Source organism: Xiphophorus hellerii, chromosome 8 (genome assembly GCF_003331165.1).
Source record: "Xiphophorus hellerii strain 12219 chromosome 8, Xiphophorus_hellerii-4.1, whole genome shotgun sequence".
Classification (NCBI taxonomy): Eukaryota; Metazoa; Chordata; class Actinopteri; order Cyprinodontiformes; family Poeciliidae; genus Xiphophorus; species Xiphophorus hellerii.
The window spans coordinates 23,848,850-23,867,158 of NC_045679.1; the positions used below are offsets into that span (position 1 = coordinate 23,848,850).

An 18,309-nucleotide genomic window follows, 5' to 3' on the forward strand; every position below is an offset into this window, starting at 1 on the left:
TTTGAACTTCTATACAACTTCTTCCCTGACTTTTTTCTGTATCCCTCTCAGTCATCATGGTGCTTTTTTCCCCCTCAAACTTTCTCTAACAAACCTCTAAAACCTTCGCAGAACAGCTGGGTCTATACTGAGAAGACCAGACTTTATCTTACAAATAATTGACTTTTGAAGGCACAATGTTTCACCGCATGTATGATAGTATATCAGAGCACAACAGGCTGAAAATAAGTGCATTGCCAACCTTCAGGTTTTTGCTTGTAACTAAATTAACCCGAGTTATTTTTCCCCCTTAATCCCATTGGTTCAAAAATCACATCTTATTCAGATGATGAACTTTGCTTTTACAAAAATTGTGTGAATGTGAAAAAGCATGACATTATTCCACTTTAAGACTAAAATAATATTCTAATTGACAACATAAATGCTTGAAAATAGCCATAAATATCCCACCTATACAAGGACTCTCACCTTATACATACATTTTGCATTTAAGATAAAAAAAAAACAACTTTTTTCTTTGACTGTAAATATGTTCTACATGGAACTCCTCAAGTTCTAGCAACTTTTTTGCTTTACCTGGTTCAGATTAAGAAAATACTTGTAATTGGTAACTTTTGTTGTTCAATTATCGATTGGTTAATCAAAAATAGTCAACAGGTCAAACCTACGTTGTATTAATGCCACGTCAAGCAGAAAGGCCTGAAAAGAAATATTAAATTATGCTTCATTCATTTTAAAATGTATTTTTAATATTTTACAAAATGGAACTTAAGTGGTTAAATGAAAAACCTGCAGAACATGCCCCCCTTTTTTTATTTCATCCGACCGCTCGATTAATCATCAAAATAATCGATGGACTACTCAGTCACTAAAATAAACATTAGCTGCAGCTCTAATCTTAATACTGACTGTTTTCCTCGAAAATCCTGAGAAAGCAGGACGTCATTTAAAAGTGACGCCATCTCCGTGGCTACTGACTGACGTTGATGCTCTGCAGTGCCTGTACCTGTTGGACCTGCTCTGCAGCACTGTCAACAGAGACATGAGGACTGCCAGCCCATGTGTTTGAGCGTCTTTGCAGTAGCCTCTGCGAATTAGATTGTTTTTGATCACCGCTGCAGCACACAGGCAGGAGGCCTGCACCACAGACTGACTGACTGCTATTCGTCCCTTCCTCAGTCTTTCTCTGCAGCATAAATGATTCGTGTGTTTCTCTAATTGTATTAAAGGGTGAATCTGCTGCTTAGATCTGTATTTTCTTCTCTTTTTTTTGCTCTTCATGAAAAATACATACATCGTCATTTTTAGCCCCTGGTAAAATACCAAGCAGATTTAACGGGGGATTTGTAGCATGCACGTTATTATTGAATAACATTTTAGTGAACTCTGCTGAAGATGGTTTAGGTCTCCGAGGAGGCTTATGTAACTGCACGTCATTGATTTTAAGTCCATGACCTTGACGTGAATGCGTGCTCTTCAGGGTCTTTGTACTTCCGCTGACCGTCTCTAATCTGAAACCGGGAACCGTCATGCTAACCAGAAACCACTTTTACATTGAAGTAATTCTCTCTTTTTTTCCTGTCAAGGTTAAAAAGTGGGTTTCATTTATGAGTCACACATTGTGGATCACAGTGGCTCCCTGTGAGTCACTGTCCTGGAATAGCATGACCAGTAAATATAAAAGTAGGAATGCTCTGCACATGTCTTCTCTTTTTTTCTGATTTGTTTGTTTTGTTTTGTTGGGAATAAACCGGAACGTTGTGTCACTTGTTTTATTTCTGTGGTACTTTTTTTTTCATTTTATCTCTGGTTACTTGAGGGCTGTTATGAGAGCATGACGGGTTTTCATTTTGCTTTTAAATAACCACTAAAAGAAACTCTATGTGTTCGCATTGGGATTTTTTATTTTATTTTCTGCTTTTAGCAATTCGAGACAATGAAATCAAGGTTATTGAACTTAATATTGCGCCGCCATATGTTTTCTTTATTAGAAAGAACTCAAGAGCAAGCTTATAATATTAATAGACAATACCTATTGTCTATTATCCTTCTACATTCATTACATGGTAATGAATGTAGAAGGATTCATTACCATGTAGCAAATTTAACTCAATTAAGTGAAATTTAAAGTTAAAAGTGGAGAATGAATCTGTTTCCCAATCATAATAGTCCTTGGATAATATTCCTGAAATTAAGCTTATGATCTCATTATAAAACACAAAGCTTTATTTTGAAAGGAGCTTTTCAAATATCAACAGTTAATCTAGCCTTTAAAACGTTTTAGTAGATTTGATCATATGTAGGGATTTTCCATCAGGTTGCAACAAGAGCCAGTTCTGAACACGTTCTGTAAATGAACCAGCTTGCCTTTCCATCACTTCCATCATCTGCTTATTTATTTGTTTGAGCCTCCCGCACTTTTATTCAATTATGTATAATTGCATATTTTTTAATTATTTACCCAGGATCAAATCCAATTGAGATCTAAATCCTCCTTTTTAAGGGAGGCTTCGGCAATAGGCAGCAACAAATATAACATGAAAAAATTACACATTTTAGAGGGAAACATCAAGCTATGTTGAGTTAGCCTCAAGAACTTTTAGTTTGGAGGTAAAAGCACTAAATGTCACAACTTCAGTTTTCTGTAGCTACTTCAAGGATAAGGGAGAGAGTTGAACAATTCCTTCTTCTCCAATTCAGTTTGAGCAAAAGTAAAAGAAAGAAGCATGCAAAACGTACAAGAGTCAACATTTCTCAGTGCAATTGCAGTACAGATAGAGGCTGGCAGAAGTCTAAGTAAGTAAATAAAAGTTAACCAATGAGCCAGAGCAGGCTGCCTCATTGACTATATTCACATCCCATCTACAAATATAAATCACAAAAGTGTGTTGACATTTTGCAGCTTGTAATGAAGAGTCAAGCATCCTAAGACATTGCAAAGAAGCAATCGTACACAAAAGATAACACAATAACCCAACACAGACGTAAAAGTTGCTGTAACAAGCCACTTTTTAGCAGTGCGATAAACACAACTTATTTCTAAAATAAAAAACCCCAAAATAAGTTGTGTGAATAATCATAGAGCATGGAGACAATTTGGCTGAACTGATATTGTTTACCCTCGTTCTCCCGCAAACATGTGAGGTAATATCAGCACCTTAACTGGTATAAACAACTAGTGGCGCTTGTGAACGCTTCCGTCCAAATCGGATGATCTCTATGGAGGCGCATTAATGCCACTGTGGATAGAAAAAGGAGCCAATTTCTGCCCCCCAAAAAAAATCTTCCAAATTTTCTAGAAAACAAAGGAGATTTCTAAGTGTAAAAGGTCAAACATTTTCTAGGAAAAATTTCCAAAAGTGGAAAAGAAAATTCTCAAATTTCTGATATTAATCTGCAGTTTTCTCTAGAACATTTCTGAGATTAATGCCATAATTTCAGAGTTCTTTGGTGCAAATGTTCTTTTTAGTCTACACACTAGTTCCCTGAGATTAAAATGAAGTGCATTAAAATGATATACTAACACTGTGTTATTACAGTGATAATCCAACATTTTATTATTTTATTTGTGGCATTTTAAACAGATTTTTCTGTTTGATTCAACTGATCAAAAGTTTAACTCTGGAGTTTTAAGCATGGAGGTCAGAACGTTTTGAACTCTGTATTCATTAGCTGTAAAACTCGAACTGAGTTCGAGTGAGCTGAGCACCAAGGTGTCAAAAAAACTTTTTATAGGTATTAATATTTATTTAGTCCCCTCTAAGGGACGAGGGTGTACAGGAAATGGATGGATGGATGAATAGTTTCCCCCAAGATGCTGGATTTATACCTTAATTCAACTTTTAAAATGATTTCTAATGTATTTTTTCCTTAAAATGAGTCTCTGTGGTTCTTGCAGCTGTCGCACGAGCAACAGAAAGAGCCTGATTGGAAGCGGTCAGTCGTCGGGTTTACCGCGGCCCCACTCTCCGCTCTCTTCTCTCACAGGTGAGTTCATTTCCATCACATGTTCATATCACCTAGTGTAGTACCTGTCATCCTTGTCAGGTTGTACACAGAGGGGGGGGGGGGAAACCTGCAAAAAGAGCATAGAAAATGTGCAGCTCTTTATTTTGCAAAACGTTCAAATACAGATGGCACAGGAGCTCTATTGCCTTGTTTGTAATTACCAGCAGAGGAATATACAGTAAGAAAATATAATAATCACACCGAATATCACTGGGTGATCCTGCTATGGGATGAAAAAGAAATGACAGCGTGAAGCATCAGGTTGCCTTGTGGAGTTTTTTTCTGGTCAGACTTTGGTTCGGTCAGCGCTGGGGCTGAGAATTTAACGGTGCAACAAATCAAAAAATACCGTGATTGTTTTTGGGCGAGGAAGTGGCGGCCTGCAGGGAGGAAATGCACAGGACCAGAGGGAGGGAGACCTCATTTACCACAGGGCGTTTTATTTCCTGCCATTGCTTAATGAACAACGCGCTGCGACTCAGAGTGTTTAGTCTGCATCGTGACCCGATGAAGGAGCCCAGATTTTAAGATGGATTCTGTCTCTGAAAGCCCCAGTGCTTTTATTAACGAATGCGCACAGCTCTGGGATGACGTAACGCTGTGGCTGAGGCGTAATATTTATATCAAAGGTAAGAAGAGCAGGTTTTCTGGACTCCCATTCAACTAGATTGCAAATTGAGGCATGTAATCATGTCTGATCCATCTTCCATGTAAAACCTTTTCTAGTCATGAATTCCTCAGAAATTATATGTTCTGTTTGAAAAAGTTTAATCTTCTTTATAACAGAAAAAAAAACCTGTGTAATATATTTTGATTAATTCTAAATATGTGAAAGTTGTTGCAACGCAACCGCAACTCAAATTACTGCTTTGTTGGATAGCAAAACTATATGAAAGGGGAATTGGGGGAGGAACTTGTGTTAGTCCACTTCAGTCGTCAACATTTAAACTTCATGAAAGCTGATGCAAAAATGACATTTGATCTTTGATGAAACACAATGCTGTGGTGCAATTTGGTCCAGTATTTCTAAAAGAAGAGATCTATCCATGGCAGAGAACATGCACCTCATCTTCCCTGACTATTTGACTTTAATACCTTAGATTTCTAAATAAACAAAAGACTATTGTTCACTCAGCAATCCGTAGGATTAAAAAAATATAATTGTACATACAAAGACGTATGCTGAAGCTTGATGACAAAAATACAGTTGATTGAGAAAATTGATTGAGAAACATGGCAGGGAGGGTAAAACAGTGATCCAAGCTGCAAGTTATGCACAGAGCGTTTTCACTTTTTTTTCTTATTCTGTGTTTCTTTGTATTCTACCTGAATAATGTTGGTGTTTAGCTTTTAAATGCAACATATTTCTCAAAGTTTAATATGTTTTAAGTGTTGGGTACGTCAACATATTTATTAAATGCTAGTTGTGCTTCACACATAGCGTACAAACCGTGCTGTAGACTAAACGTTGTTACAAATGCTTGTGCATTCACTTCTCACACCCTCTCCCTTGCTCAGTTAGTTTTGAAAAAAAAAATTATATATATATGTATATATATATATTCATACAGTATATCCTCTCAGAGAGCAAGGGAGACAAAAGACTATTGTTCAATCAGCAATCTGCTGAGTGAACATATATATTTTGCTCTACCTAATTATAACATTCATGTTCAAAATCCTACCATTTTTTCCATTTCTACTCATTATGTTCAGTATGTTTGTGAGTGTGATGTCCTACTTAAATCCATATTTAGTGCAGTTTTTTTTCTTCAAAGAAATAAAACGCTTTCTTATAAGCTTGTTTTGAACTGTTTTTATCTCCATATCACAGCAGTCATCAGGCTTTCAGGTCTTCAGTGTTCACATTTATCATTCAGTTCACTATATTTCAGAATATAAATTAAATCAGACCAGTTAAGCAATTGTTTTAGAGTTCACCCAGTGCTTTCACAAGAAATTGAAGATAATTATATTTTCCCTCAAGCGGGGATCTTGGAAGAATGGTTTTAGTAAATCCCACAGTTAATAGCTTTGAAAAGTAGCACAAAAGGACACATGAATAGAGAGCTGGTGCTATTACAAACCCCAAGTGCTTGTGCAATCTGAAAATGTGCAAAACAATGAACCTTCTTTGAATGAGTTTTTGTTGATTTTTGTTACTTGAAGAACAAGCAGTGATTGTATTACATTCCCTTGATCTTTAGCCACATTTCCAACTCTTAGAAATGGAGTGCACTACGGTATGAATTACTGCAAGGTATCAGGGCAGCTGCTGTTGAACAGGGTTTTGGTATTTTAAAGCAAAGCGACGATAGAGATTATTACAGCTAGCATCACTAAAAACAGCAGACGCCGTGGGTTTTCCCTGGAGAGCCGAGATTAAACCGATTTCCAAAAGTCTGCCAAGATTTCTAAATGTAGCATGTTCTAAAGCAGAAGGAAATAAAAAGCTCTAAAAGATAAAAATGAGCAACTTTTCTGATCCCCGCTGGCTATTTGATAAGTATCTCTACCTTTCAGAATATAAATTATAAACATATTCTTACATATACATACTGTATGTATGTTCCATCTCAGTTAGTTTTGAAAATGTCACTGTCACCAGAAATGTCTGTGTTCGCAAAATGCAAAAAGTAAATTGAGAGTTGCTTGATTTACATTTATTTTATGGCTTTGTGTTACTGATTTGTTTTATTTCTAATTGAAATAAAAGAATCCAGTGTTTTAAGTTTTCAGCCGGCAGGTCGTTTCATCTCCTCTTTCTGCGTTTCTGTTCATACAGGAACGAGCCCACAAGACAGCCCAAGGAATTTCTCCCCCAGTGCCTCCGCTCATTTCTCTTTTGCACGAAGGTAAAGGGAACTGAGATACGGTTATATATTTCAAAAAAAATTAATCCAGGTTTGTAGCCATTTAATCGAGACTCTTCTGTGCGAGCTCATGTATAAGGTATTCAACTTTTCTATATTGATATTTTCAAAAATGGCATCCATCATGTGTCGTAAATGTTCGTTTTTTTTACTATAATCCACAGTCATTGCCACAGAGCAGACAGGTAACTTGAAGCTAGGCTTTCACTTCTAAATGGAAAATAAAACATTAACCCCACATTTGTCTGGAGTTCCTCCGTGGTTCCCTCCCTGCTTCATAAGTCTCACTTTAACACTTTTACTCATTGAGCCATCTACATTTAATTCTGCATTTATTTACTTGTCGGTTTTTTAATTATGTCTACGAATTAACTAGTAGGTTTCATTTTTTTAAAAAAAAGCATCTGTTTCAAAATCCATCTCCAACTCTGTCAACCGTTCAGATATAAGAAGTTTTGGTCACAAACGTGGGAGCGTCTTGTTTGAACCCAAGCATGTTGAGTTTGTCTGTTAAAGGTCAAAGGTCTTCTGCGTTAACAGTTGGGACACTCCTCAGCGTTTTTGTTGCTGTTTTGCGACAGGACCGATGGCCGCCGCTGGTCCTTGGCCTCCCTGCCCTCCTCTGGATATGGAACCAACACGCCCAGCTCCACCGTCTCTGTAAGCACCTGTCATTCACACGCATTTTGTCGCTTTACAACAACAAGCTTAAAATGAAACTGACTGATGAATTTTCAGTGTTAAAGCCCTCCTGGTTCAATAATCTCTGGAAACAACTTTTGTATTTTAGCTTTCTATCGGCTTTTTACGTCATAGACTTGAAATTTCTGCAAATGCTTCTTTGCGTAATAACTCAATCTCTGTCAGATTACATTAAGAGCATCGTTGAACAGCAATTTTAGAGACTGGCCGCAGATTCTTGATTGGATTTAGGTCTGGAAAAGGCCCAAAGATTGTATGTTTGGTTTGAAGTGGCCATAGGCGGCAATGAGAAAATGGAGCAACTTCTCCTCTAGTGTCTTTGTTCTATCATAACATATAAAAACATACATTTATGTTTTGACTTCTTCATCATTTAACTCAAACCAATCTAATTATACCCCTTCAGTCAGACAAATTCACAAAGCTGTTAATTCTCATTTTTACCTTTTTTAAACTACTATCCAAGCTTTACATTTTAGAAATAGTTGCTGCATTTTAGTCCCGCCCTCCTTCGCCTCTGAGCTGGTTGGATTCAACCCCCACATAAACACTGTCTAATTTGGGGAAAACAAAGGTTTCTTCACCTGCGCTAGCTCTCTTCAGGTGTGCAGTTTACAGCAATGCATGTTAGGGTAAAATAAACACAATCCAGACCAGCTTGTTACTAAATGCCGCATGTCTGTTTTATTCACTATAAATCAGACAAAATACTGAAGAAAACCTAAAGTATAGCATTTGTAGGCTCAATGCTAGTCAGAATGTCTGCTTTTCCTTTAAATGACAGAATCTGAGAAACAGTTTAATCTAGCCTTTAGCTCGTGGAATTTGCTAAATAGTCACCATGAAGCGACTCTGACAGGTTTTCCATTTGAGATTTTTCGTATCCCTTTCTCCCTGCCCTGCCTGCTGTGTTCCTCGGCCTTTATGTTGGTCACTAATGTTCTCTAACAAACCTCAAAAGGCCTTCACAGCACAACTGTATTTATTTAGAAATCCACTTCCACTCAGGGACACTCTTATTTCCTAATACCGTATTTACCGTTCTTGGTTTCTCATTATTCTCTTCACAATGCAAAATAAGTACTCTGTCTTTGTGTATCTGATAGACCTCATTATGTCAAATCGTAATAAACTGGCTTGATGTTGCAATGTGACAAAATGTGGTGTCAATACTTTCTATTTTCTTCAAAATAGTTCCGCTATCCTTTACTTTAACTCTTAAATAATAGTTTTTAACCATTTCTGCCACTTTTAGGAAGCCTGCGGTTATATATATTAAAATATGTGAACACACATTAATATGCACTTACAGCATCAAAGTTGTTTCACTGGAACTGAAAGGTTTAAGTTGATTAATTTAATAATTTCAAGATGGCGTTTTTATTTATTTATTTATTTATTTTTTTGCTTTCCATGGTGAAAGTTGATTTAATTTCTATTGTTTTCATTCATTTTCTGTTTGACTATTCACTTGGGTTCATTGAAGAACTCGTACTTCTATTTACTCTCTCATTCCAAGATCTTTTGGTTCTAGTTCTACATTAGATCAGTTTTTTATCCAGCTGAGAATAAATTGTGCCTGAAGACAAAACATTTTGTTTCTCTAATCAATGAAATTAAATATTAACAGTTAACATAATCTACTCTAAATACCCATTGATTCACTCTAAGCCATAGAACAACGGAAACCAGCTGGAACGTCAAACATCACATTAATAATTAAAGCAGTGCATTCATTCGTTTTATTCATAAAACGTGAGTAAGTCAGCCAGCAGTCGTCAAAATCTTAAAGGAAAAGTTGCGGGTTTCTTCGTTCAATATGAAACAGCAAAGTTCAATCATATTCACAAAAAAATTAAATTACAAAAGTGTAAATGTGTATTTTGAAGCTTGTGATAATTGCGTTTTTTTTTTCTGTCCCAAAACGAAATGCAAAAATCATTCTGGACCATTTTCCCTGGCTTTTTTAAAATGGTTTTTGAGCTTGCATCTGCCTCTTTAAAAAAAAAAAAAAAAAGTTTAACACGTCCTTTGAAAAATGATGCATTTTGGTTTTCTCGATAGTTTATAATACAAATTTCTAGGGAATTTTTGAGAAATTTGCTCATTTTCCACTTTTGAAGGGCTCCACAGTTGAGAACAATTCCAAACTCAAAACATATATTTAAAATTACATTCAAAAAAGGCTGAAGTTGCTTACAATAATCAAATTAAGGTAATTTATTATTGTTTGAAGACTGTTTAGCCTCCCACAGAGGCAGCAATATTTACAATACAGACCGTTTAAAATACCGTTTAGAAAGCTATTGATTTCATTAAAAAAACAAAAAGCCAGATTTGTAACAAACAATACAGCAGTTCAGTATTTTTCATCATTACTACAGGGAGGAAAAAAAAAACACCATCTCTTTATTTTTTTCTTTTCCTTTTTATGTTGAATATATATTTGTTTCATTTTCAGTCATCCTGTTCATCACAGGAGAAGCTGCACCAGCTGCCCTTCCAGCCTACGCCCGATGAACTGTACCTCCTCTCCAAGCACTTCTGCACCGAGAGCATCTCCGGGGACGAATGCCGCAGAGCGACGGCCATGCGACCCCGCTCACGCAGTCTCAGGTACCCAAATCATCTTTACACCACTGAAACCTTTCATAGTCCGCTCTGAAAACCCGCCCTACACAACTGCGTGACGTGTGTTTTCAGCCCTGGACGATCTCCGTCCTGTTACGACCATGAGATCATCATGATGAACCACGTCTACAAGGAGCGGTTTCCTAAGGTGAGCGCCCCGCGCCGGTAACCGTGCTCTGAGCTGAAGACCTTCTACTTCAACTGAAAGATGCTCCGCAACCTCCTCACTTACAGGCCACCGCTCAGATGGAGGAAAAGATTCAGGAAATCATCTGCAGCAACTCCCCAGAGAGCGTCCTCCCTCTGGCAGATGGCGTGCTTGGCTTCGCCCACCACCAGATAATTGAACTGGCGCGGGACTGTCTGGAAAAGAGCCGGCTCGGTCTCATCACATCCAGCTACTTCTGCGAACTCACTGACAAACTAGAGAAACTCGTTCAAGAGGTAGGGTGCTTTTTAAACATTTGAAGTTTTCAGAAAACTCTTATTAGGGTGCATTCACTCCATCCCTGTTTAGTTGAGTTTAGTCGAACTCTAGTGAGTTTTACTAGAGAGTCCGGTTCATTTGGAGAGGTGTGAATGTGCAACTGAACTCTGATGCAGACCAAAAGAGCCGCCTTAAAACCTAGGTCCAGGTTCGGTTGAAGTGAACTCTGGGACAATTTGAGTCCATATAAATGAACAACTTATATGGAGACCGCTCCAAAAGCAGGACACGGACTATATAGTAGAGCATTGTGGGTAATACAAACCCGTTAGTGGGAGAAATGGCTTGTGGTCTTTTAAAAACCTGTAACTGCTCAAATTTGACGCCATTCCACTTTTATTTACCTTACATGAAGGAGGAAGTCATGCTCAGTGGTTTTTGAGTTGTCTCCTTCAGCGGTTGTTGGTGCAGCGCCACCACAGGCAAGGAGGGGAACAGGCTTTTTAAACGGTTTGCTTTCATTTGACGCAGTGCCGTGTGAAAACGCACCAGCTGAAAATGTAACAAGTGTTGCAATTTTGATCCCCAAAATGTGAATTTTTTACACCCTTAATTTTTCATTTTACTCATGAAGAATTTAGTTCCTGTTTTATACTGACAGTGGAGTTACAGCTAAAGAAAGAGGGACAAAGTTTATACATCAAGAGTATCTCTCCATTTTCTACAGAGTTTTACCAAGCTGTCTCTGATTTATGTGACATGTGGCATATGCGTGTGATGGCTTCTTATCCTGTTGGTTGCTCTGCAGTCCACAGAGAGGTCAGAAAGTGAGGAGGTTGACTTCATCAGGGAGCTGGCAAAGAAGATCCTCATTGTGATAGCTCGGCCTGCTCGACTGCTGGAATGTCTGGTACGTAAACAACTTCTGATACGAAAACTTCCCCAGTCAGCGTTTTTCTTGGTATCTCACTTTTTCAAACAAAAATGAAAAAGCTTTTGTTTTTTATAGAAAACTAGGAGCAACATACAGCACATTCCTCAATTAGACACTCCTTCTGTGTAAAGCTGTGCAAATAACTTTTTTTTGCTATTATTGCAGTAGCCTAATCTTAAAACTTTTATTTTATCAGTGGTAGAATAAGGTCAGAGACATAGGCAAGAAGTAAACACTCAGTACAAACAATCGTTTTAACTAAATTGTCTCTAAATGAAGCTAATTTTAAATCTATATTTTATTTTATTTTTATGTCATAAATGTGTCGAGGAACTTTTAATAGGTAGTCCCTGACTTCCTGTTTTTTGTTTTGTTTTGTTTTTTGGGAATTAATCTGATAAGACTTAAAAGCCCCTTTATCTTTACCACTTTTCAAAAAAAGTGGTAAAGATAAAGGGGCAAGAGAACATGTTATTTAAGTAAGATAAATGTATATTAATCTTAATAAATCAGGAAACCACTGTTTGATGAAACCTGCTTATATCTGGAACCAAAACGAACACCATACACAGTGAGCAGCTTTAACAAACTATAGCAGTTTGGAAATAAAACATATTGAGCACTTACCTTACAATATTTTTTTCTATATCAGTACAATTTTGACCCACTTTCCATAAACTTGCATCATTTTGAAATAAGGCATTTCAGTACGTTGACAATTACATAGTGTTTATACTGTACATCCAGCTCAGTATTTTTAGATGCATCTCTCCTGTTTTTAAAAGTGCAAAAGATGAATAATACATTTGAAATCCAAGCTGTTCAATACATTGAATGACAGTCGTCATTGCATCCATCTATACTGTGGCTGGATGGTCTCTAACGTCACTTCATGTTCACACCTGATTTATAATTTTTAGCCTCATCTTTGAGGCACTGCGCATAATTTTAAGTTTTTTTTTAATGATGAAGTACTTAATTATTGTTGAATATTTTAATGATTAGCAAAACAAGAAAATTGCATAATGTATCCTTCCAGCTCCCCAACATACTGTATAGGCTTTACACTGAAGTTGGGTCACAATGTTTCCAGGAATTTGACCCGGAGGAGTTTTACCACCTTCTGGAAGCAGCTGAAGGACACGCTAAAGAAGGCCAAGGCATCAAAACGGACATCCCTCGTTACATCATCAGCCAGCTGGGACTCACACGAGATCCTCTAGAGGGTACCGGAAGCTCTGTTTCATCATCATCATCATCATCAGTGCTAACATAATCTAATACAAAAAGACTCACTAGAGCTGTTAAATATGAAATGTGCGTTGTTCTTATCCTGTAGGAGTGTTGTTCCTGCTGAACTATGGCTCTAAATGAAGGAATTTATTAAAGATTTATTTTTTCTTGAAGTACGCAAAAAAACCCAAACAGACCATTTGCCTAATGGCCTTCTGTCTCTGCATATTCAGTAACCAAAAGCATTCATTATGACTAATTAGAAAAGAATGGCCTCCCCACAGAGCCACACAAGCTGGCTCATCAGCCAGACTCCTCGTACTTTACCCCGCCGAGTGTCTCCTGTGTTTGGTTCAAACGCCACCTCAGGTACTTACAGCGAACTCTTCGGAGGGACAGATGTTAAATAGCAGTGGAAATGTGTTTACCGGCCCTCTGGGGAGCTCGCATGGCGGTTCACGTTGTTGCACGCAAACAAAACGAAATCATGCACAACGATATCTAACCAGCATTTGTTCCACAGTGGTGATTTTCAAAATGGCTGTCAACACAGATCTTGTGTTGCCAGATCTGATTTCTGCTCCATTTATTTTAAATTCCGGTTATCTTGGAGTCAGCAGCTCAAAGCTAATTAGCGAATAAACTCTCAAGTTTGGATTTTTTTTTTTGGTTTTAAATGTGCTGATTTCTTGGCATTTAAGTTTTTCTTAAATGCCTTACATACTATTGGATGTATTCTTAACTTTAAATAGCTGCCTGAATTCAACTTTTAGTTTTTTTCTACTACTTTTTAAAAATTTTTATTAATTCAGCATTTTATTCTTCATAGAAATTGCACAGCTGACCAGTAGTGACAGCGGCATTGCAGAAACTCCAGAAACAGACGACTCTGTACGTTTTAAGAAATATAACACTATATATTTTTTAACTATTCATAGAGTAAAATTTTTTAAATTTTAATATTTTTTCTTTACCTTCTTGTCCTCAGTCTCAGAGTCTCAGCACCGTCTTGCGTTCCCGACGGAAACCCTGCGAATTGGACTTTGAGATGATAAAACTCATCAGCAACGGTGCTTATGGGTAAGAAAATATAAAACTAATAGGTTACATGAAATAATTTTTTTCCCCTAATTTCTCATCAACTGAAAATGAACCATTTTGGAAGCTTTTTCCGCTCCTTACTGTTGCACCGTTGTACTCCACAGAGCTGTTTATTTAGTTCGGCACAAGGAAACCAAGCAGAGGTTCGCCATGAAGAAAATCAACAAGCAGAATCTGATGTTGCGGAATCAGATACAGCAGGCCTTTGTGGAGAGAGACATCCTCACCTTTGCCGAGAATCCCTTTGTTGTCTCCATGTACTGCTCCTTTGAGACGCGGCGGCACCTGTGCATGGTGATGGAGTATGTCGAAGGTCAGCTGCAGCCGAGCACAAAGCCTTCTGTTTTCCTTCTATTGCATGTTTATATTCATTGATTGATTTGTTTTTTTTCCCCCCTTCAGGAGGAGATTGCGCCACCTTGTTGAAAAACATGGGTCCCCTCCCGGTGGATATGGCCAGGATGTACTTTGCAGAAACTGTTCTGGCTCTGGAATATCTTCACAACTACGGCATCGTCCACAGGGATCTGAAACCTGACAAGTGAGAACTTGATGTATTAAGCCAGATATGATCCAGAGATGGAACTGAAGCTGATACTGATGAACACAAGTATCGCCTGCCTGTGCAGCTCATTTGAACTGCGTGAAAAATACTCCTTACTGTTTTCTCACTTTCTGTTTCACACTTTAAACAGTTGGGTAGCTTTGTGAACAGACAATGTTGTTTTTTTTCCCAACCACCTTTGCTAAACTGCAAAAACACAAACTCTTACCAAATATTTTTGGTCTTGTTTCTAGTTTGAATATCTTAGTACACTTGAAATAAAACAAAACTATACTCAAAGTAACTTTTTAGCAATAAATAACAGTTCTTTTAAGTCAATACCTCCTTAATATTGATAAACTATTACCTGTAAGTGAAATAATCTGCCATTAGACATTTTTCTTAGAAGGGAAAATGACGTAAAACAAGTTCCTGTATTTTCCTGAAAAGTTACATATGTTAGTTTTGCCTTATTTTGTTTGTACTAAAATATTTGCACTAGAAATTACATAAAAATATGTGATAGGATTTTGTGTTTTTGCAGTGTAACAGACTGAATCTCCAGCAAGCTGCTAAGCATTCAGTCCACTTTAACCTTTTCAAATTTCAATGGATATAATTTGAAATTTATGTGATAGACCTTCATAAATTTGAGTGAAATGCAAAGCGTGCTTTTACGAGTCACTTTCTATGCAAGTATAACTGCAGGTACAGTACTTCAAAGTATGTCTTCACAAATGTTCAAACTTAAAGATTGATGTTTATAATGTTTGCAAAATGGCATAAGCTCAGTACGTCAGAATAAATAGTTTCTGTGAATATCAGTTATCAGGGCACACACTCTCAACTGGCTTTAGGTCTGGAATTTGACTGGGCCGCTCTAACATATGAGTATGCTTTAATTTAAATATTTAGGATCATTTTCCTGCTTGGAAGCAGACCTGTTCCCCAGACCCAAATCTTTTCCAGCCTCCAACAGAGGGGTGTCAAACCTAGTTTAATTTTGGGCCACATCATGAATCATGAATGTCCTCAAACTGCTGATTAGGGCAGAAATTATTGATAAAACTGTCCGTTAACTAACAGTTAAAATATTGTAATTTTTTGCGCATCCTTCGAAGAGTACCTTTTAAAAATGCATCCAGATCATTCATACAAACAATAGCTAACTTAATTTGACAGATAAAATAATATTTTAACACACAACTATTATTTTGAAGTTCTATTTCTGTGGGCCTCCTGACTCCTGAGGGCCACAGAAATAATTTTAGTGAGCCAGATTTAGCCCGTGGGCCTCGAGTTTGACTCGTGCTCTAAAAGCTTTTCTCCCAGGATTGACCTAATTTTGCCATATTCTCATCAAATCCCTGCTGCAGAAAAGCATTCCCAAAGCATGATGCTGAAAACATTTTCCTTCTATTTCATAACGTCATACATTATGTTGGTCTATGAAATTAAATGCCAAACAGCTACATGTAAGTTTTTGTTTCATCATTGTAAAATCTGAAAAAGTTCAAGATGTACGAAAAGTTTTGCATGCACTATTTATGTATTGATTTCACTCAATTAAATGGAAACTTTAAGATTAAAACTCACACGCTTAAAGATGTACAGTTTCTAACTCATTCTCCTTCTAGTAAGACATATCAATCATCACTTTCCAGTTTTAATTAAAAAAAATGTTTCCATCTGCCTGCATATTCTCTCAGTCTGCTGGTGACGTCGATGGGCCACATCAAACTGACCGACTTTGGCCTCTCTAAAGTTGGCCTGATGAACATGACCACCAACCTGTACGAGGGACACATAGAGAAAGATGCCAGGGAGTTCTCAGATAAGCAGGTGAATGTCTCTTAGCTCTCTTCCTCTCCAGTTTGATCACATGTCGCTGCACAGATCATTGAGGTGTGGATTTCTTTGTGCTTTTTGTCATTTGCAGGTATGTGGAACCCCGGAGTACATCGCTCCAGAAGTCATCCTCAGGCAAGGCTATGGGAAGCCGGTGGACTGGTGGGCCATGGGCATCATCCTCTATGAGTTCCTTGTGGGCTGCGTGCCTTTTTTTGGAGACACACCAGAGGATCTGTTTGGACAGGTCATAAGCGGTCAGTGTTACCAAAGTGTGTTTTTTTTCCCTGTTTAATATTTTGATTCATGATATTTTGATTACCAGGCGTCTGTAGAGTTGAAATGCATGGTGATGAGGTTAGTCGGCTATTTGATTTAAGTCTGTTCAAACAAGGATTTATGTAAAAGTTTCAAAATAAAACAACAGACGGGAGCAGGTTTTGCAGTCAAGGGTTAATAAAATGTTTCAAGAAATACAATTGTGATTATTCTAATGTTAGTTTATTTCACACAAATTTATCCTCCGTCTTTAATAATGCTGTCAGTAATGAAGATCGGTTGATTTATTACATTTGATTGTTGAGGAAATCCTTTTCCAATTTAGATAATATAAAGTAAATGAAAGTAGAAAAAGATTTTCCTGCCTTGTGTTCTATTGATTTTGTCCTATAACTAATCTTGTACAATTTAAAGACTTTTAAAAATTTTTGATAAATTGAGTTTTGGTATGTTGATTTTTTTTTTTTTATTATTCCCTGTTTTTGTATATCTCTGTCTACCAGTACAGATTTTAATTGAACAAAATTCAAATGATATTTTACCTTCAAAGCTGTGAATAATGCTTTAAAGTCTTCACTTTAAAACAGGGTTTTACTGATATCTTAAAAGAAATAAATGTCCCTGAAGTCTTTAGCATCTTGTATCGGTTAGCTGGCATGATTAGGTCACTGTTTTGCCAAAGGCAGCAAACATTTCCAAATCCATAATCTTCACTGACAGATGTTGAAGGCTCAAAGTGATGAAACTGCAACTTTGCCGTTCAGCCTCCCTTTTATCTGCTGAAAGCTTCACTCTCTGCCATTTGACTGTAGCCTGCGGGGATATGAAACCCATCTGGGCATGTTGTAGAAAATACTTTTATTTTAAACGGCAAGTTATTCCGAATCAAGAGAAAAGAAATCCCAAAAATCTAATTTCGACACACACCAGAGCAGCTCGGTACTCTTGCCAAGTTGGGCAATCCTATTGTTGTCCACGTTATGCACGACACTGACTGACGCTGGGACCCAGTCAAAGGGAAAATCTTAACAAACAAGTGTAGCCGATGCTCCACAGGCCCGGTCTCATCCCAAAACAAAACTCTGCTCAATCTGAGCATATTTGCATGCAGCTGTTGGGGTTTAGCTCTAAGCACCGCCATGGCGACATGAAGCCTCAGAGGTCTGGTTATACTTCTGCCAACAACTCAAAGCTGTTCGTTTTGCATGGATACTTGAGGTTTTGGCTGATTTATTCTCTTACATTAAAGAATTACTCACATTATATATGTCCTCAAAATATCCCATCTTTGCGTTACATTTATCAGTTAAGAGACAAGCATCTTGGCAGTGAACGCTTATTTTATTGCATTCAAAATCATAGTGGAAGACACTCTTTCTGAAGCAGGAGTTGCTTTGCTCAGAGATGAATCTTTATGCATAGTGACTAGGGATCTCCCGATCTGATATTAATGTCAGAAATCGGTTTGATATCGGCCAAAAAATTTGTATCGGATTATTTCGACCTGCATCTAAAATCTCTGAAATAAGCACTCTGATAGAAGCACTCCGCTCCAGCATTTAGTCCGCTCCAGCATTTCTATCCAGCACCGCTTGTATCCCACACACAGACTCACTGGTTAGCAATAAATGAGTCAGTTGTTCTCATACCAATTGTTGACTGTTGTTCTCTGTTTATGTAATATCACTTCATCAAACCTTTTCTGACATTCCACACTACAAAATAAGTA

The 18,309-nt window shown here is 37.4% G+C and overlaps 1 protein-coding gene across 10 annotated transcripts in view; it reads left to right on the top strand.

The window, feature by feature from the left end:
- The window catches only part of mast4 (microtubule associated serine/threonine kinase family member 4), a 104,565-nt gene that overhangs the window by 70,510 nt on the left and 15,746 nt on the right, over nucleotides 1–18,309 (top strand). For 6 of the 10 annotated variants that reach the window (XM_032569060.1, XM_032569050.1, XM_032569058.1 and 3 more), the window contains 15 exons: nucleotides 3,899–3,987; nucleotides 6,794–6,863; nucleotides 7,046–7,066; nucleotides 7,463–7,541; nucleotides 10,045–10,199; nucleotides 10,287–10,362; nucleotides 10,449–10,658; nucleotides 11,450–11,551; nucleotides 12,669–12,801; nucleotides 13,638–13,699; nucleotides 13,797–13,888; nucleotides 14,014–14,222; nucleotides 14,312–14,450; nucleotides 16,163–16,295; nucleotides 16,393–16,558. In XM_032569060.1, the coding sequence (XP_032424951.1) occupies nucleotides 3,899–3,987; nucleotides 6,794–6,863; nucleotides 7,046–7,066; nucleotides 7,463–7,541; nucleotides 10,045–10,199; nucleotides 10,287–10,362; nucleotides 10,449–10,658; nucleotides 11,450–11,551; nucleotides 12,669–12,801; nucleotides 13,638–13,699; nucleotides 13,797–13,888; nucleotides 14,014–14,222; nucleotides 14,312–14,450; nucleotides 16,163–16,295; nucleotides 16,393–16,558 (1,736 nt within the window). The remainder of the gene's footprint in view (nucleotides 1–3,898; nucleotides 3,988–6,793; nucleotides 6,864–7,045; nucleotides 7,067–7,462; nucleotides 7,542–10,044; nucleotides 10,200–10,286; nucleotides 10,363–10,448; nucleotides 10,659–11,449; nucleotides 11,552–12,668; nucleotides 12,802–13,637; nucleotides 13,700–13,796; nucleotides 13,889–14,013; nucleotides 14,223–14,311; nucleotides 14,451–16,162; nucleotides 16,296–16,392; nucleotides 16,559–18,309) is intronic. The other 4 variants (XM_032569053.1, XM_032569056.1, XM_032569052.1 and 1 more) reach the window with 3 other exon arrangements.